Source organism: Taudactylus pleione, unplaced genomic scaffold (assembly GCF_031769625.1).
Source record: "Taudactylus pleione unplaced genomic scaffold, aTauple2 ptg000095l, whole genome shotgun sequence".
In the NCBI taxonomy this organism is placed as follows: Eukaryota; Metazoa; Chordata; class Amphibia; order Anura; family Myobatrachidae; genus Taudactylus; species Taudactylus pleione.
Window position 1 is genome coordinate 28,360,339 of NW_028284497.1, and position 21,368 is coordinate 28,381,706.

Genomic DNA, 21,368 nt, shown 5'->3' on the forward strand with positions numbered 1-21,368 from the left:
AACATTAAGTGAATGTATAAAATATATTTCATACGCAGTAATAAAAAATAAACCCCCTAAATATTGCTTATAATCATACTCATCAACATGGGCGTAACTACCAAAGATATAAATATACTTTCTGTTGTATTTCTGTTAAAGGTATCTTGTCGGGATTATACTCTATTATTCGCTTCATCAGAATTACTGCAGCTGGAGGCAGTGATGCGCATGCGCAGATTTTGTGAACGTAACAGCGCATGCGCAGCACTTATTACAGGTGCGGTAAGTTAGTGTAGAGAGGGAAAAGTATCTATTTCCTGAAAAGCTGTCATCGCAAAAATGACAGCTTTTCGGAATAGATACTGATGTAGAGGAGGAATGATGAATTCCTCCGGTAATTAGGTAGAAGTCCATGCGAGTTCTAAACCTAATTACCTCCATCGATATTTTTAGTTATGATCAGGGCCGGGTCTAGACATTGTGGAGCTCAAGGCGAAAGTTCCCAGTTGCGCCCCCCCCCCAAAAAGAAATAACTTTTTTTTAGATGGCATTCCCCTGCGTGCGCGCTTCCGGAAAGGGGCGTGTCCTTGCAGAACACTCCCAATTCATCACACTGTGGGGCGTGCCCAGCACTTACGAAGGTGCTGCGCTTCCCCCAAGGTCTCCCCTCGTGGCGAATAATTGCCATTTGCAGTACTGCGCCTTACACAGTATATCTTACACAGTAATGTCCTTTATAACACTTTATGCAACATGCAGTAATGCCCTTTATAACACATTATGCCACACGCAGTAATGGCCTTTATAATACATTATGCCACATGCAGTAATGCCCTGTATAACACATTATGCCATAAGCAGTAATAACCTGTATAACACATTATGCCACACGCAGTAATGCTCTGTATAGCACATTATGCCACACGCAGTAATGCCTTGTATAATACATTATGCCACATGCAGTAATGCCCTGTATAATACATTGTGCCACACACAGTAATTCCCTTTATAATACATTATCCCCAATTCAAATTACGCCACATAGTAGTCCCTTATTCATGTCACACAATGGTGCCCCTTATACACAATGCCCAAATTAATGCCCCTTATACACAAGGCCCACAGTAGTAGTGCCCCTTATACAATGCCCACAGCAGTGGTGCCCCTTACACAATGGCCCCTTCCCCAGTAGTGCCCCCCATGCAGTACCCTCATTAGTAGTGCCCGCAGTGGTAATGCCCCCATTGGTAATGCCCACAGTGTGAATGCCCCAGTAGTAGTGCCCCATTGATAATGTCCCCTATAGTAGTGCCCCCATTGGTAATGCCCCAATAGTAGAGCCCACAGTATTAATGCCCCCTATAATAGTGCCCACAGTTGTAATGCCCACATTAGTAGTGCCCCCAGTAGTAATGCCCCCTATAGTAGTGCCCACAGTAGAAACCCCCCCTATTGTAGTGCCCACAGTTGTAATGCCCCCATTAGTAGTACCCCCTATAGTAGTGCCTCCAGTAGTAATGCCCCATTAGTAGTGCCCCCAGTAGTAATGCCTCCATTAGTAGTGCCCCCAGTAGTAATGCCTCCATTAGTATTGCCCCAGTAGTAATGTCCCCTATAGTAGTGCCTCCAGTAGAAATGCCCCCTATATTAATGCCCCCATTAGTAGTGTCCACTGTAGTAATGCCCCCTATAGTAGTGCTTCCAGTAGTAATGCCCCCTATATTAATGCCCACATTAGTAGTGTCCACTGTTGAAATAAATTGAAAAAGCGCTCCGTGGTGTTAAAGGAGATACAATAGTCTATGGCCTTGAACCCAGATCCTCGAGACCTGTGTGTGTATATAAGAACAGTCACAATAGAAAATAGTTAGAAATAAAAGCTGGTGTGCAAAAACTTGAGGCCGGGTGTTCAGGACTTAAGTCCCCTGAGACACAAATAGGTCTATATGATGGGGAGTGGTTAACGAAAACCTTCTAAGAGTCAGTATACAATATGAGTCCAATGAAAGATCAATATCCAGGTGGGCAAAAACTGTCGGCCGGGTGTTGACTTTATCAATGGTAGATTAAATCAGTTATGCAAAAACTGTTGGCCGTATCTTGCATGAAAACAAATGGGCTTTGTCCAGGATTTGGATACAAATGGCCTCCTCCTCCACTGCTCACACCACCTCAGAAAAGGAACGCAGTATCAGAGTGACAGGTACACTAGAATGCAGTGTTATAGGTAAGGAATACTTGCTTACCTGACTATGATGCCTGCTGGTCCTGCACGTACATGCGTCTGCAAATGCTGTATGCGAGTATCAGTGGGTGGCCATACTCAGGACACCGGTGCTCACAGGAAATGTGACATGCCGCATATTCCCACTCTGATACTGCGTTCCTTTTCTGAGGTGGCGTGAGCAGTGGAGGAGGAGGCCATTTGTATCCAAATCCTGGACAAAGCCCATTTGTTTTCATGCAAGATTCGGCCAACAGTTTTTGCATAACTGATTTAATCTACCATTGATAAAGTCAACACCCGGCCGACAGTTTTTGCCCACCTGGATATTGATCTTTCATTGGACTCATATTGTATACTGACTCTTAGAAGGTTTTCGTTAACCACTCCCCATCATATAGACCTATTTGTGTCTCAGGGGACTTAAGTCCTGAACACCCGGCCTCAAGTTTTTGCACACCAGCTTTTATTTCTAACTATTTTCTATTGTGACTGTTTTTATATACACACACGGGTCTCGAGGATCTGGGTTCAAAGCCATAGACTATTGTATCTCCTTTAACACCATGGAGCGCTTTTTCAATTTATTTAATTATCTAAGGAAGTGGGGATACTTCTTAAAAAGAGCTGCTAGTGGCGTTACACCACTGCCCCTCCTATGAGCGCCGGCTGCCTCTGTCTGCCTTTATAGTGTCCACTGTTGTAATGCCCCCAGTAGTAATGCCCCCTTATAGTCGTGCCACCAGTAGTAATGCCCCCCTATAGCCATGCCCCCTGTAGTAAAGCCCCCTATAGTAATCCCCCCTATAGCCATGACCCCAGTGCTGGTGCTTCTGAAAAAAAAATACAATTATAAAACCAACACAATACTTACCTTAAGCCCCGCTCCGGTGTCCGCTGCCGCCCGGTCCGACAGCGGCTCCACCACGGGTCTATGAAAGAGACGTCATGACGTCCCTCCTATAGTGCTCTCTGCGGGAGCCGGAAGCTGGAGCTCAGAAGTGAGCTACGGCTTTTGGCTGCGAGGAGGGAGCTGGGTGCCCGCTGATAAAAAACATCAGTGGGCGCCCGGCAAATGGAGCCTCCCTACGGCGACTAACAGCGGGGGGGAGGGGACCGGCATTGTTTTTTTTTTTTTTTTTTCTGGGATTTTTTTTTCTCCCGGGGACTCAGTGGCGCCCTTCCAGGGGCTGGCGCTCCGGGCGACGGCCCTGTTAGCCCACCGCTAGAACCGCCACTGGTTATGATGAATAGGCCTGTGGCTGTGTGTATATATATATATATATATATATATGTTTGTTTAGATATGTCTGTGTAACTGTATATATGTGTCGGGATGCAATCAGGACACCGGCGGGCAGGATATCCTGCCCGCCGATATCCCGACACTTACATCTCGACATGGGTCTACAGATAGGCGTCGAAATACAATCGCCTATCATTAGCCCCACTATGAAATTCAGACACCTGGCATACCGAACGAAGCTATGCTGGGTGTCTTAGCGTCTAGCCGAGAAGGAGGAGGAGGGCTAAGTTTAGGGAACCCGGGGGGAGCTGCAGGTTAGGCACCCCCCCGGGAGGGTTAGGGTGCGGGGAGGGGGGTTAGGTTTAGGTACCACTAGGGGGGTTAGGGTTAGGCAACCCCCGGGAGGGGTACGGGAAGGGGCGTTTAGGCTTAGGAACCCCTAGGGGGGGGGTTAGGATTAAGCACCACCCTGGGAGGGTTCGTTTTAGGGTGTGTGGGGGGGGGGTTAGGTTTAGGCACCAACAGGGGGAGGTTAGGGTTAGGCACTAGGGGGGGAGGTTAGGGCTAGGCACCCCTAAGGGAGGGTTAGGGCTAGGGGGTGGAGAGGGGAGGGTTAGGGTACTTACCTTCAGCTGTCGGGAATGCAGCTGTCGGTACTTGATCCGGTGGCATTACATACCGATTCCCTGGAAATTAGGGTTGGTAGAGATGCAATTTTTTTAGTGTGCATGTCATACTTACCGACTTTCTGGCAGCCCCCTCCGGGAGGGCGTAGTGGGGGCGTGTGTGCACGATTGTGTTATCACGGCCCTGCCCCCCGCTTTATAATGCCGATATTACCGGCATTACAAAGCAGGGAGCGGGGCTACAATCATCATCTGCTCCCCGAACCACCCACTTTCACATGCGGGCATGGGAGGGCCAGGACACAATGCGGGGGACTTCCCTACTCTTGCGTGCTGCCGGGAGCGGCACCCGATTTTCGGGAGGCTCCCGACAGTCCCACCAGGAGAGTAGGCAAGTATGGTGCATGTATGTCTTTTCTCAATGCACGTCTTTACGCAGCCGCAAGTCTAACTTCTGAATGGGTACGCCTGGAGTGGGCATGTATGTGGGAAGCTGGGGGAAGCAAGGGCAGTATTTACGTAGCTTTGCTTAGGGCGACTACGAACCTTGTCCCTGTCAATAGTCCTTAATTAACATTTACGTATAGTGTCTTCATTTCCTTATATGCAGAAGAGCATCAAGATGACAGATCAATGACTGACTATATCACTGCTTCCGTACTTCTACATCTGCCGGAGCAACTACAAATGGACAGCAAGGATCAAAGTCTCTTCCACACCAGCGTGGAGAAGGATGTGAATTCATATTTGCCGCCTCCACTGGGAGGAGGCAGCCAGTTTAGCACTGCGGGGGGCGATGGAGTTGGGCAGGTTTCAGGATATAGGAGGGTGGGGTTCGAAAGAGGTGGGTGGGTCTGAATGTGATCACATAATTGTAGCCCTGCCCCCAACATGCAATGACAAGATTACCGGCTTTGTGGAGCAGGGAATGGAGCCACCATGACTTGATTCAGCGAAAACTGCGTAATTAGCCGCCTGTGCTGCCCACTTCACTGGGGAAGTGGCTGGCCGGGTGGCCCAAGCCCCCGTGAGACTTGTTCACCTTTCCGGGTGGCCGGAGCGCCAACCAATCTTTGGGAGCCTCCCGGCCATTCCGTGAGGGTAGGCAAGTATGAGAATGTTTATCCGGTCATTCAATGACCTGTCACCATATGCTTCATTCTGCATCTCTAAATGGAGCATGCCAGTAAGTCATTGGAGGGAGAGCGATAAGGAAATGGGAGTGCTAGCTAAAGACCTTCAGTATAGATTTGTTTAGCATTAACACTGGTATAATAAGCTTATGGTAAACAAGTTTATGTTGCTGGAGTTTTACTACTTCTTGCCGTAGAGACTCAATGGCAGAAGACATGAATAATCAATATATTCTATTTTGTTCAGATATTTTGTACATGCTTTATTAAAGCACTTGTTCAAGTTTATTTTTGAAATAATAATGTTGACACACTGATTGGGTCTATTTTGTAAATATAAAATCCTGTCAATCTTTAATCATTTGTTAGATTCACTGTATGGGGTTTACTGTATTGATCATTGGTGGCAGTGGGGCCCTGAAAAGTATAATTTCTTAAAGCAGCAAAAAGAAATTCATTTCCAGTGGTATTTAACCGCCGGGACCAGGAAGATGCTGCTGGAGCCGCTGCAGCCGCTGGGAGCAGGTAAGTCAATCAACACTGGGCCACCACGGACGATATGTTGACATTTTAACATTCTGAATGTCGACATATCATACCATAGCCGTAAATAAGTTACATATACGGGCATATATTTTATTAATTAATAATACAGTTAAAAGAAGTAAACCACTCTGAATATAACTGAGCTGCAACTATTTTGGAATATGAACACTGCACTATATTTAAGTTCTACATATGACTGTAATGAAACGGAATAAGAGGGATGTCAGTGTGAGTGAGGCTATTTCTAAATTAAGATTTCTAAAAGTAAAAGAAGCTAATAAACTGTAAGTCAAACTAAAGGCATAAAAATATTCAAGCTATCTGATCGCTCTCCTTACATGAAACAGCACTAGTTAGTGTTTATGCTAGAGTGGGCAAAGCCAAATCCATATTTGGGAAGAGTGAAATCACTGTGTATAAAGAACCCATCCTCCCAACTAATAGCAGAAGTTTCCAGTCCAACGTATGTAGGTGGGAGAGTGGGAGCTGGGGAATGTGAACTTGATCCAGCACTGATCAGTGAGGCAGCAAACGCTTATTGTTCTGTGGATACCACACATAACTCAGCTCTAGTAGGGATAAACACTCTCTTTTGCATATAACATAGCTTTTGTGTTCAGCAGCCCTGTACCTCACTAAAAGCATAAAGGCTTTACAATCACTGTATCACAGACATTTAAAAAGGGAAAAGTTCTTGTTGTAATCACTGTTGCATAATAGTACAAATTAATGTATATAGTGCATTATCAAGCCACAGTGTTAATATAGCTCCCAGCTTGAGATAACAGTGGCTGCTGTGTAATGGTGCTTCAACGTCACCAAGCCTCAATACCACATGACAGCAGTGTGTGCCAGACTGTGTCATGAAAGGTGATGTGATGACAGTAATGTGTAACATTAGCTAGTCTCAATATACATATAGATACCACACAGATGTGGCTGGCTGAAATAATCTGGAACCTTTATTCATAAAAACAAAAAATAATATGAAGGGAGGATAAAGTGGATTGAAAAGAAAAAATTATCTTCATACAGAGAACAGAAGAGAATAAACAGCAGGATGTGTTGTCAGTAGGCTTATTATACATAGTAATGAACATACACAGAAGCGTGTTTCATGTCGCTGTAGTATGTCCTGTGCCTGCTGAATGTAAATGCCACTCAAAATAGAACGAAAAATAAGAGAACAATTACAGTACACTGAATGGATCATGAATGGAACCTATTGTCACTAATTTGTAATCAATCCAGTATTCACTCTGAACACTCCTATGTACTGCTGCTAGACACCTCATAGACCCAATTAACCCTATGAAGTACCAGGTAAGCTGCATTCACCACCCGGTGAGTGAGCACAACTGAAACAGGATGTAACACAGGCTTTAATAAAAACAATACTTGTGTGTATGAGCCCAAATAATGCACACAACATTAGAAATGTGGACACAGCTATTGGATCCTAAAGTAGATAGTCACATAAGGCCATAGGACAGACAATGTCACCAGCAGAATATCTATGACAAGTTGCAAAGAAAGGGAATATTTTCTGGTTATAAGCAGGGTTTATTTCCCATGTATGTCAAGTAAAACATACTTTGTAAGCATAGGGAATTTTTATTTATCTGTATATTTCCAAAGATTTCAAACATTTCTAATTAAAATCTCTTAGCTAAGAATAATATGATTCACAAATTATTTTCTTCTATGTTACAATGGATTTATTGTCCTTACTATTTTAAACAACTCAGGCAGTCTTTTCAATCCAAAAATAAAGAGATCTCTGTTTAAAATATGTATTTTTTCCAATAAATACTTGCCAACTAGTAGAAGAACATCTCTTTCCTGAGTCCAATAAATACTCGCCAACTAACAGATCATCTCTTTCCTGAGTCCAATAAATACTCGCCAACTAGTAGAAGAACATCTCTTTCCTGAGTCCAATAAATACTCGCCAAATAGTAGAAGAACATCTCTTTCCTGAGTCCAATAAATACTTGCCAACTAGTAGAAGAACATCTCTTTCCTGAGTCCAATAAATACTCGCCAACTAGTAGAAGAACATCTCTTTCCTGAGTCCAATAAATACTCGCCAACTAGTAGAACATCTCTTTCCCGAGTCCAATAAATACTCGCCAAATAGTAGAAGAACATCTCTTTCCTGAGTCCAATAAATACTCACCAACTAGTAGAAGGACATCTCTTTCCTGAGTCCAATAAATACTCGCCAACTAGTAGAAGAACATCTCTTTCCCGAGTCCAATAAATACTCGCCAAATAGTAGAAGAACATCTCTTTCCTGAGTCCAATAAATACTCACCAACTAGTAGAAGGACATCTCTTTCCTGAGTCCAATAAATACTCGCCAACTAACAGAAGAACATCTCTTTCCGAGTCCAATAAATACTTGCCAACTAGTAGAAGAACATCTCTTTCCTGAGTCCAATAAATACTCGCCAACTAGTAGAAGAACATCTCTTTCCCGAGTCCTATAAATACTCACCAACTAATAGAACATCTCTTTCCTGAGTCCAATAAATACTCGCCAACTAGTAGAAGAACATCTCTTTCCTGAGTCCAATAAATACTCGCCAACTAGTAAAAGAACATCTCTTTCCGGAGTCCAATAAATACTCACCAACTAGTAGAAAGACATCTCTTTCCTGAGTCCAATAAATACTTGCCAACTAACAGAACATCTCTTTCCGAGTCCAATAAATACTGGCCAACTAGTATAAGAATATCTCTTTCCTGAGTCCAATAAATACTCGCCAACTAGTAGAACATCTCTTTCCTGAGTCCAATAAATTCTCACCAACTAGAAGAACATCTCTTTCCTGAGTCCAATAAATACTTGCCAACTAGTAAACCCACATGTTCCCAAGCATCATGAGACACAGACTCCTGCCTGAACATCTACTGACATTTCTTCCAAGCGCTTCAATAGTTTTTTCCAATCAGTGCCATTAACAACAATTCAATTGCAATCATTTTTAAGTGGCTTTCTATGACAGCCACTGAACTACATTAAACAATAATATGCACAAGGCAGTCCACACAATATACTGTTGAACAGTCCCTAGAATAATACTGAGACTTGTTTTATTATATATATCAGTTTGATCAATTGTTACCATTTCTTTGTGCCGATTTCATGAAAAAACTTTTATGTAATGTGAAAGAAACAAAATTTTTTTCTACATTTATACTCATTATTTCCCTTCAGAAGTAACATTTTCACTGCTGCCAGGCTCCCAGGATGCTTTGCAAATCACCTGAACTCTCCCCTAAAGACACTGCCATTTTGCAACGCTTCAGCAATATATTTCAGACCATTGCAATTGCTTTGTAATAGTGCTCCACAATCTGCATGATTCAACAAAAAATTTAAAACAAATGATGGCGTAAGGTAAATTGTATAATAACTTCAAGTTTTATTGAAATTGATTTTAAGTACATGCTTCAAGCAATTCCATATCTTTCTCAAGTAACAGGACATTTTGTTGGTATAAGAGGCTGAGTGGTAACCAACTAATCAGGGAATACCCCTGTAGATACACCCAAATCTACTGCTAGAAGCCTATTCAAATATTTTGACCTGTATAACAGAATCGTATTGTTGCATTTGGCTGCAATATAAGGTGCGTCTTGTCTTCTTTTTCTATAGAATGCCCAATCCACCCTGCCATCAGAAGATGATCAATGTTGTTGCATCACCCAAAGACACCACTATCTTTATGCAATGGTTCAGTCATTTTGTGAAATCAGCACATAAAAGGGCATATGCATTGCTGGAGTGCAATTTTGTCCTTTTAGAATATGATTTTTTAGTTTTTTAGACCAAAAAAAAAAGTTGCTGTTGTATTTAGCATTGTTACATGTCTAGTGGTCAGGTATATTTCTTTCAAGAACAAGTAAACCTTTATTGGTCATTAATACTGAAACCCATGGGCCATGTATATCATCTATCCGGGGTACTATGCTTTCCAATCTCATGCTTCGTGCTGGTATATGTAACAAATTCGGCAGAATGTGTAGCACATTACTGTGTATTAATCAATAAGGGATGAATGTATAATACATTATTATAATTTATGTATAACATATTTTTGTTATTGAAGCTTACATACTTCCTACGACAGAAGGTGCTAGTAAATTAGCGTCACCATTCAGTACCACTACCATTGCTTAATCTCTCTTCCACATATTTTTACTTTCTTCCAGAGTCTTCCTGTGGGATAGTCCCCATGCAATACATGGGAGTGTCAGTGTGCTGTAGTTGCTAGGGATGTGTTGGACATCATTAAGGGAAGGGTATTATGCCGGGTAGAGTAAGGACTATAAATATGACAAGAAGCAGCCAAAGTGGCGGCAGACACAACTCTCTTTTGTTCATTGTCTGTACAGAGGAATAACAAACTATGTATAGCATATACATTACCCTGTGTTAGCCACAATTCAGCAAATAACATTTTGAGGTTGCAGTGGGTATAGGAATCTATTAGTACCGCATTTATTTACTAGCTAGTTATAGTTAGGGGGTAAATTTGTAGATATCAATATCCATAGAATGTGAAAACTACAATATCCAGGGCATTATTTGTACAACTTGTCAGCTGATATGGACTTTGAACTACAGAACGTCCATCACTTTTGCTAGGGAAATATGCTGCATGTTTTACCAGTAATTATTGATAAAATAAGGTTTAATATTCACCTTTGGCATCCCAGGAGTGTCAAGCCAGATTTCATAGATGACTTTAGCAGACAGACCATGTCTACGAGAGAGAAAAAAAAATTAATTACCATAGTGTCACTCCCAAACGGAACATATTTTGCCTTTTATTTATTAGAGAAAACGGGCCAGATAGAGGCCTACCAGCAGGGGCTGGCTGGCAACTTTTAGCCTGGGGGGCAAACACAAGCAAGTGGCCCACGACTTTTCTACCAGCACATTGTGGAGCTTGGCCCTGATAGGGTAACGCCATCTCCAGATGCTATTACTCTATAGTAGTCTATGGGTTACTATTCCTTGTGGAGAGAGGTACTTCGGATCGGATCTGTTGGCCCATGAGAGCCGCACATGCACAGTGTGTGCTGAGGACCCAAACCAGAAAGCAGTGTGATAGTGTAACGCTATCACACAGCTTCCATCCCAACCTCAGGGCAGGCTCTTAACGGAGCCCGTTTCCTGGCAAGATTTTTGTAAATTTGCATAAAAATATTAATTAACACACTGCGAATTTGGGCGTAAAATATTTATCACATCTAAATTAAAAATGCAGATTGTGATAAATAAGTCACCTAGTAACCGATCTGCCATCCTTAGGTTCAGTTTTGTGGCGCTGAACGCGAAGAGTGGATGTGTATGGGAGAGGAGGTGTAGGGGGGGAAGAAGGTGGATTTGTAGTGGGGAGAAGGGTAAAAGTGTAGTGGGGAGGAGGGAGCATGTGTGGGGTGGCGGATGGGGATTTGTAGTGGGGAGGTGGGAAATGTGTAAGGGATGAGGGCAGATATGTAGTGGGGGAATGGAAGCAGCTAGATCCCCTTCCGTAGATTGACCCCTGACGTCATCAGCCAATGTCTAACGTCATTCCCTACCATCCAAGTGGGCATAGCTGGGGAACATAACCATGTGGCGAGTGTAGCGAGCCACCGAGCCCGCAAGGGGTCAACTTTAATTTTTTTAGTGGACTGTGGGCAGGAAACTGCACTTCCGCCCTCAGTGTACGTCACTTCCAGGTACAGTATCCAGGGCCGTTGAGAGCGCTGCAGGGCCCCGGTAAAGAGGGGGCGTAGCCTAACCGCGGGAGGCGTGGCCACGCCCTTGAATAAAAAAGTTTTAAAAAGTGTACATTTGCAGTGCCGCGTAGCGGCGCTGCACGCCGGGGAGGGGGGCGCTGCGAGACCCTCAGCCCGGCGCAAAGCCAGGGGGGGCGCGATCAGTGTGATCGCTCCCCCCCTCAGGCATAGGAGATTGCTCGCGGCTGCTAAGCAGCAGCCACAGCAATCTCCCACTGCATCTCAGCACACGCTGTGTGCTGGGAGATAGTGAGGGAGGGAAGGGGGGCGGCGTCGGACCCGGGCCCCCGCCGGGCCCCTCTGGAAGCCCGGGCAAATTGTACCCGCTCCCCCCCCCCCTCTCGGCGCCCCTGACAGTATCTGAAGTGGAAATAGTCTACCGTGGGGGAATAGATGTGGCAGGGAAGAGATAGGATTGACGGGAAAGGGGGAGGTAAGAAGGGGATAATAGAAGAGAAAGGAAAAGGAGGGATATTGACAGAAGGATGGAGAGGTAAGTGGGTGGAGGAGAAAGAAAAGGGGGCAGATGGGACAAGAGTAGTGGATAGAACCTCCTCCGTATATGTACCCTGACATCATCAGTTACTGTCAAACATCATTCCCTACTATACACGTGGACACAGAGGGGGAATATAATCCTGTGGTGAGCGAAGTGACAAGTATATATACACACACATTATAATATATATATATATATATATATATAACACACGATATATAGATATATATACATACACATACACACACACATGTACATATATATATATATATATATATATTATATACACATATTGTATATAATCAGGTACAGGTAGTGTGGGTGAATAAATAGGCCCCTAGGTGCTGTGAACAGGGGGTTAGCTGTGAGGCAATCAGGTGTGAGGTGTATATACATATAAACACACACACATTTTTTATATATATATATATATATATATATATATATATATATACTTATATGTATACATATATATATATATATATATATATATATATACAGGTACAGGCAGTGTGGATGAATAAATAGGCTCCTACAGTAGGTGCAGTGAGCAGGGTGTTTGGTGTGAGGCATTTATGTACACGGTGTCCCAGCAGTGTTGGGCAGCAATCACTCCTCCTCCCCCTCCCAGAGAGAGACACAGTTACCGGCACTGAGGATACTCCTCCGGACTAGGGGATGTAGCAACCACTAGTCTGACTACCGCTTGTGCCACCCGGCCGTCACTGCAGCTGTCCCCGGTGGTTCCTTCTAGCACCCGGAAGTGCCGCTATTCAGTGCAGACCACAGCTTCCGGCAAACCCTGTAAGTGCACGCACAGCCGGCGGATGTGAGCCGGCCAGATAGGCAGCCTGATAGAGGACTGGCCGGCCCTAATGCTGCACAGTCGTACCGGCCCGGGAGGCAGATGGCACCTTGCCCCCCGACCCAGCCCGCCACTGCCTACCAGTACCTTCCCTCCAAAATGGCCCTCTTAGACTAATCCTGTCCCTCTTGCCTTCCAAACAGACACTTGGACAGCTATAACTGTTTAGTGTCTATTACAGATGTGTGAGACACCCAGCGTGACTGAGACGCTCCAAGAGGTGCAGAGTACTATATTTTTATTTTTCAATTTTGTGTCTTATTGGCATCGCAGATGCAGCAAACACCATTCACAGTGTACTAAAGACCATGGGCTGTGACTTTAACCGCACAGGAATTAGTTGTAAACACGTACAAAGTCGCAGATGAAACACAACAGAACTTGGCGTGAGAAAAAGCCACAGCCACAGCACGTCTACAGAGTCACTCTAAGGGGTCTATCCAGCAACAGTGACGATGTTGCCCAGGATATTAATCGGGCAACATCGTCACAACTTTTTATCAATTATGGAAATTTATGGCTGCTATTCAGCAATATTTTCTGCAGGGACAGCGGTTGTGGTAACACGCTGTCCCTGCGATGTTACAGAAGGCATCTTTATCAGTTTCCGAAAACAATACTTTCTGTTACTGCGTATGCTCAGTCATGCGCTTCCAAACAGTCTCCGTCCCTGCTTTGAGGTGACCACTGACGGGTAAGTACAGCTCCAGCCTGTTTATGTGCTTTTATATTTAACATTTATATATAAATGTTAAATATAATAGCACTTAAATATACACGTATACAGGCTAATATAAAGCCTGTATACACATGTCAATCACTGTCGGCAGGTTTAACAGGCTCTAGAGTGACTAACCTGTCGGCGGTCACCGGAAAGCAGGCACGGAGACTGGGCGAAGTTACAAGATGCTGCAGGGATGGCGTAACATAAAGTAAAGATTTTTTGAGTAATTTAACGCTTTTTGCTTTGCTGAATAGCAAAAGCGTAAAAGCACTGTAGAGATCAATGGCTGATGCCTTCAATGTGGTACTCTGCCAGATGGAATGAATGGAGAAACTAATTGCGTTATCTACTCCATTATTCCATTGCTGAATAGGGGATTTACAAAAAAAAAGAGGAAATTATGATTTCTGCATTTTTTATGTAAAAAAAAATCATTGCTGAATAGACCCCTAGTCACACGCAGATATACAAATTTTGCACATCAAATCGATCAATCTAGTAATGTAGTTTTGTTGCTTCCAGTTGTTTTATTTATACGAATAAGATGCACATTTTGAGCATACTTGCCTACTCTCCCGGGACGGTCGGGAGCATCCTGAAAATCGGGTGCTGCTCCCGACACCCTGCAAGAGGAGCAAGGCCCCCGCATCGTCCACCGACCCCCATGCGACCGCACGTGAAAGTGGGCGGCTCGGAGGGGTGATGATGCAATTTGCGCTGAATCGCGTCATCGTAGCCCCGCCCCCTGCTTTGTAATGCGGTAATATATGCATTATAAAGTGGGGGCGTGGCCACAATGACACTCCCTGCTGCACCTACATTGCAGACCCCTCCTGGAAGGGGCTGCCAGAAAGTCAGCATGTATGACTTTGAGTGAGAAAGACACTCAGCTGAGCGCTCACAAGCGGGTCGATGTTGGCCCAGTGCGCATGCGCGCGACGAACCCGGGTCCGCCGTGCGCATGCCGAGACCCGGATAGCGACGGCTGTCGATGATGAGTGACAGCACGCCCCCTTTGGTGGGCGTGTCGGGGGCGTGGCTGCCCAGACGGAGGCGTTCCTATGGAACGCCTACCGTCTGGGGCCGGCCCCACTGACATCACAAGCTCTGTTAAAGCCGAAAGCACTTCAGGGCTTGCGGCAATGAGACCCTACCACAAGGGTCTCGTCGCAAGCCTGATGGTCGCGATGGTCTTGACATAAATCTGTACAGATAAATGTCTGAATTCGTGTAGACAGTGAGATTTTTTTTATATCAAATCTATTCATCACCCACTTGGCTGTGACTCATGGTATTTTACATAAAAAATACACAGGTTACATAGATGGAGGCATACAATCTTTTCTAAATACTACCAAAAGTAATCTAAACAGCAGAGGTATTCAACATGTGGCCCCTCCAGCTGTTGTGGAATTACACATACCAGCATGTCCTGCAACTATTAGGGCATGCTAAAGGTGTGGCAGGACATGCCGGGATGTATAGTTCTACAACAGCTTGAGAATCACATGTTGAAGTCTCTTGGTGTATAGCCTCATGTGTTGTGCACACATTATTTGCAGCATTATTGTATAGCTACATTTACTCAGATTATTTGCCACATGAAAGTCCCATTTACAGAAATGATTCGCCACCTTACACAGCCTCATTTGCAACATCTACCTTAGTGATTTGCACAGAAAACTTGGCACAATCCATGCTAATAAAGCAGACTCATTGGCACACAGTACAGACCTCTTAACAGATTTCAAAACATTAGCACAGAGCTCTTACAACATTCCACAGGCCCCTTGGCATATTGGAGAGCCATATTTCCATATATCCTCTCCTCAGAGAACCCTTGCTATGCTGTACAGATACCTTACCACACTGCCGTTCGCTAAACACAGCAGTGTTGTACGTCAAAGTCACAGGCTAAATTGACAGCATTAACCCACAGCAGGTCTACACTACCAGTGGCAGAGTGATGTCATGCTGCTACATTCAGACCATTTACTTGTGCTGAGAATGGTAAAGAGAAAGCCAGGACTGAAGCAGAGAGTTAGCTGTGGGAAGACAAGACACAGAGAAGTAGAAATTGCTGCCTGCTCGGCTCATTGTCTCATGAGCAGTCTAACATGGTCCCTGACAACATTAAATCCTGTCAGTGTTGTCTGGCTTTTCCACGAGGCTGAAGTTGGCTTCTTATTCGGCTAGCTTCTTATTCTTTTCTTATTCACTTCTTATTAATTTCTTATTCACTTCTTATTCAAGCTCCAGCTTCTTATTCATTTTCCAGCTTCTTATTCAGAAAATGTTACATTTAAATATTTAAATAAAGTTAGATCACTAAACTAATGCTATGTAAACAAAGTATTATGTCCCTTACACAGTCTACAATTATTATTTTCCTGGCACAATAAGGATTTGGGCAAGAAAAGGGCAGTAAAGCGGGCACAGGCACCACATTTTGTCATTTTGAATAAGAAGCTGTAGTTGTGCAGGGGTTAATTAGCTTTGGTCATCAAATGTTACACTGGAAACCCACAGAGGGTGGTCTGGTACATATGACCCACTTGTCATTTGTCTTGACCAACAAGGATTTTGGCATGAATAGGGCAGTAAAGCGGGCACAGGCACCAGATTATCTCATTTTCAATAAGAAGCTGTAGTTGTGCAGGGGTTAACTAGCTTCGGTCATCAAATGTTACACTGGAAACCCACAGAGGGTGGTCTGGTACATATGACCCACTTGTCATTTGTCTTGACCAACAAGGATTTTGGCATGAATAGGGCAGTAAACGGGCATAGGCTCCAGAATTTGTAATTTTGAATAAGAAGCTGTAGTTGTGCAGGGGTTAACTAGCTTCGGTCATCAAATGTTACACTTGAAACCCACAGAGGGTGGTCTGGTACATATGACCCACTTGTCATTTGCCATGACCAACAAGGATTTTGGCATGAATAGGGCAGTAAAGCGGGCACAGGCACCAGATTATCTCATTTTGAATAAGAAGCTGTAGTTGTGCAGGGGTTAACTAGCTTTGGTCATCAAATGTTACACTTGAAACCCACAGAGGGTGATCTGGTACATATGACCCACTTGTCATTTGTCTTGAACAACAAGGATTTTGGCAAGAATAGGGCAGTAAACGGGCACAGGCTCCAGAATTTGTAATTTTGAATAAGAAGCTGTAGTTGTGCAGGGGTTAACTAGCTTCGGTCACCAAATGTTACACTTGAAACCCACAGAGGGTGGTCTGGTACATATGACCCACTTGTCATTTGCCTTGACCAACAAGGATTTTGGCATGAATAGGGTAGTAAAGCGGGCACAGGCACCAGATTATCTCATTTTGAATAAGAAGCTGTAGCTGTGCAGGGGTTAACTAGCTTCGGTCATCAAATGTTACACTTGAAACCCACAGAGGGTGGTCTGGTACATATGACCCACTTGTCATTTGTCTTGACCAACAAGGATTTTGGCATGAAAAGGGCAGTAAACGGGCACAGGCTCCAGAATTTGTAATTTTGAATAAGAAGCTGTAGTTGTGCAGGGGTTAACTAGCTTCGGTCATCAAATGTTACACTTGAAACCCACAGAGGGTGGTCTGGTACATATGACCCACTTGTCATTTGCCTTGACCAACAAGGATTTTGGCATGAATAGGGCAGTAAAGCGGGCACAGGCACCAGATTATCTCATTTTGAATAAGAAGCTGTAGTTGTGCAGGGGTTAACTAGCTTCGGTCATCAAATGTTACACTTGAAACCCACAGAGGGTGGTCTGGTACATATGACCCACTTGTCATTTGTCTTGACCAACAAGGATTTTGGCATGAATAGGGCAGTAAAGCGGGCACAGGCTCCAGAATTTCAAATTTTGAATAAGAAGCTGTAGTTGTGCAGGAGTTAACTAGCTTCGGTCATCAAATGTTACACTTGAAACCCACAGAGGGTGGTCTGGTACATATGACCCACTTGTCATTTGCCTTGACCAACAAGGATTTTGGCATGAATAGGGCAGTAAAGCGGGCACAGGCACCAGATTATCTCATTTTGAATAAGAAGCTGTAGTTGTGCAGGGGTTAACTAGCTTCGGTCATCAAATGTTACACTTGAAACCCACAGAGGGTGGTCTGGTACATATGACCCACTTGTCATTTGTCTTGACCAACAAGGATTTTGGCATGAATAGGGCAGTAAACGGGCACAGGCTTCAGAATTTCAAATTTTGAATAAGAATCTGTAGTTGTGCAGGGGTTAACTAGCTTCGGTCATCAAATGTTACACTTGAAACCCACAGAGGGTGGTCTGGTACATATGACCCACTTGTCATTTGCCTTGACCAACAAGGATTTTGGCATGAATAGGGCAGTAAAGCGGGCACAGGCACCAGATTATCTCATTTTCAATAAGAAGCTGTAGTTGTGCAGGGGTTAACTAGCTTCGGTCATCAAATGTTACACTTGAAACCCACAGAAGGTGGTCTGGTACATATGACCCACTTGTCATTTGTCTTGACCAACAAGGATTTTGGCATGAATAGGGCAGTAAACGGGCACAGGCTCCAGAATTTGTAGTTTTGAATAAGAAGCTGTAGTTGTGCAGGGCTTAACTAGCTTCGGTCATCAAATGTTACACTGGAAACCCACAGAGGGTGGTCTGGTACATATGACCCACTTGTCATTTGCCTTGACCAACAAGGATTTTGGCATGAATAGGGCAGTAAAGCGGGCACAGGCACCAGATTATCTCATTTTGAATAAGAAGCTGTAGTTGTGCAGGGGTTAACTAGCTTTGGTCATCAAATGTTACACTTGAAACCCACAGAGGGTGGTCTGGTACATATGACCCACTTGTCATTTGTCTTGACCAACAAGGATTTTGGCATGAATAGGGCAGTAAACGGGCACAGGCTCCAGAATTTCTAATTTTGAAAAAGAAGCTGTAGTTGTGCAGGGGTTAACTAGCTTCGGTCATCAAATGTTACACTGGAAACCCATAGAGGGTGGTCTGGTACATATGACCCACTTGTCATTTGCCTTGACCAACAAGGATTTTGGCATGAATAGGGCAGTAAAGCGGGCACAGGCACCAGATTATCTCATTTTCAATAAAAAGCTGTAGTTGTGCAGGGGTTAACTAGCTTCGGTCATCAAATATTACACTTGAAACCCACAGAGGGTGGTCTGGTACATATGACCCACTTGTCATTTGTCTTTACCAACAAGGATTTTGGCATGAATAGGGCAGTAAACGGGCACAGGCTCCAGAATTTGTAATTTTGAATAAGAATCTGTAGTTGTGCAGGGGTTAACTAGCTTCGGTCATCATATGTTACACTTGAAACCCACAGAGGGTGGTCTGGAACATATGACCCACTTGTCATTTGCCTTGACCAACAAGGATTTTGGCAAGAATAGGGCAGTAAAGCCGGCACAGGCACCAGATTATCTCATGTTGAATAAGAAGCTGTAGTTGTGCAGGGGTTAACTAGCTTCGGTCATCAAATGTTACACTTGAAACCCACAGAGGGTGGTCTGGTACATATGACCCACTTGTCATTTGTCTTTACCAACAAGGATTTTGGCATGAATAGGGCAGTAAACGGCACAGGCTCCAGAATTTGTAATTTTGAATAAGAAGCTGTAGTTGTGCAGGGATTAACTAGCTTCGGTCATCAAATGTTACACTTGAAACCCACAGACGGTGGTCTGGTACATATGACCCACTTGTCATTTGCCTTGACCAACAAGGATTTTGGCATGAATAGGGCAGTAAAGCGGGCACAGGCTTTATCATTTGGCATTTTGAATAAGAAGCTGTAGTTGTGCAGGGGTTAACTACCTTCGGTCATCAAATATTACTCTTGAAACCCACAGAGGGTGGTCTGGTACATATGAACCACTTGTCATTTGCCTTGACCAACAAGGATTTGGCATGAATAGGGCAGTAAAGCGGGCACAGGCACCAGATTATCTAATTTTGAATAAGAAGCTGTAGTTGTGCAGGGGTTAACTAGCTTCAGTCATCAAATGTTACACTTGAAACCCACAGAGGGTGGTCAGGTACATATGACCCACTTGTCATTTGTCTTGACTAATAAGGATTTTGGCATGAATAGGGCAGTAAACGGGCACAGGCTCCAGAATTTGTAATTTTGAATAAAAAGCTGTAATTGTGCAGGGATTAACTAGCTTCGGTCATCAAATGTTACACTTGAAACCCACAGAGGGTGGTCTGGTACATATGACCCACTTGTCATTTGCCTTGACCAACAAGGATTTTGGCATGAATAGGGCAGTAAAGCGGGCACAGGCACCAGATTATCTCATTTTGAATAAGAAGCTGTAGTTGTGCAGGGGTTAACTAGCTTCGATCATCAAATGTTACACTTGAAACCCACAGAGGTTGGTCTGGTACATATGACCCACTTGTCATTTGCCTTGACCAACAAGGATTTTGGCATGAATACGGCAGTAAACGGGCACAGGCACCAGATTATCTCATTTTGAATAAGAAGCTGTAGTTGTGCAGGGGTTAACTAGCTTCGGTCATCAAATATTACACTTGAAACCCACAGAGGGTGGTCTGGTACATATGACCCACTTGTCATTTGTCTTGACCAACAAGGATTTTGGCATGAATAGGGCAGTAAACGGGCACAGGCTCCAGAATTTGTAATTTTGAATAAGAATCTGTAGTTGTGCAGGGGTTAACTAGCTTCGGTCCTCATATGTTACACTTGAAACCCACAGAGGGTGGTCTGGTACATATGACCCACTTGTCATTTGTCTTGACCAACAAGGATTTTTGCATGAATAGGGCAGTAAAGCGGGCACAGGCACCAGATTATCTCATTTTGAATAAGAAGCTGTAGTTGTGCAGGGGTTAACTAGCTTCGATCATCAAATGTTACACTTGAAACCCACAGAGGTTGGTCTGGTACATATGACCCACTTGTCATTTGCCTTGACCAACAAGGATTTTGGCATGAATAGGGCAGTAAAGCGGGCACAGGCACCAGATTATCTCATTTTGAATAAGAAGCTGTAGTTGTGCAGGGGTTAACTAGCTTCAGTCATCAAATGTTACACTTGAAACCCACAGAGGGTGGTCTGGTACATATGACCCACTTGGCATTTGTCTTGACCAACAAGGATTTTGGCATGAATAGGGCAGTAAACGGGCACAGGCTCCAGAATTTGTAATTTTGAATAAGAAGCTGTAGTTGTGCAGGGATTAACTAGCTTCGGTCATCAAATGTTACACTTGAAACCCACAGATGGTGGTCTGGTACATATGACCCACTTGTCATTTGTCTTGACCAACAAGGATTTTGGCATGAATATGGCAGTAAAGCGGGCACAGGCACCAGATTATCTCATTTTGAATAAGAAGCTGTAGTTGTGCAGGGGTTAACTAGCTTCGATCATCAAATGTTACACTTGAAACCCACAGAGGTTGGTCTGGTACATATGACCCACTTGTCATTTGCCTTGACCAACAAGGATTTTGGCATGAATAGGGCAGTAAACGGGCACAGGCTCCAGAATTTGTAATTTTGAATAAGAAGCTGTAGTTGTGCAGGGATTAACTAGCTTCGGTCATCAAATGTTACACTTGAAACCCACAGACGGTGGTCTGGTACATATGACCCACTTGTCATTTGCCTTGACCAACAAGGATTTTGGCATGAATATGGCAGTAAAGCGGGCACAGGCACCAGATTATCTCATTTT

At 43.9% G+C, this 21,368-nt stretch overlaps 1 protein-coding gene across 3 annotated transcripts in view; it reads right to left on the reverse strand.

The window, feature by feature from the left end:
• The window catches only part of AOPEP (aminopeptidase O (putative)), a 562,421-nt gene that overhangs the window by 142,138 nt on the left and 398,915 nt on the right, over positions 1 to 21,368 (reverse strand). For 2 of the 3 annotated variants that reach the window (XM_088470081.1, XM_088470080.1), the window contains exon 11: positions 10,472 to 10,532. The exons of the other annotated variant lie outside the window; for it this stretch is intronic. In XM_088470081.1, coding sequence (XP_088326207.1) covers positions 10,472 to 10,532 — 61 coding nt within the window. The remainder of the gene's footprint in view (positions 1 to 10,471; positions 10,533 to 21,368) is intronic. 3 annotated transcript variants of the gene reach the window in all.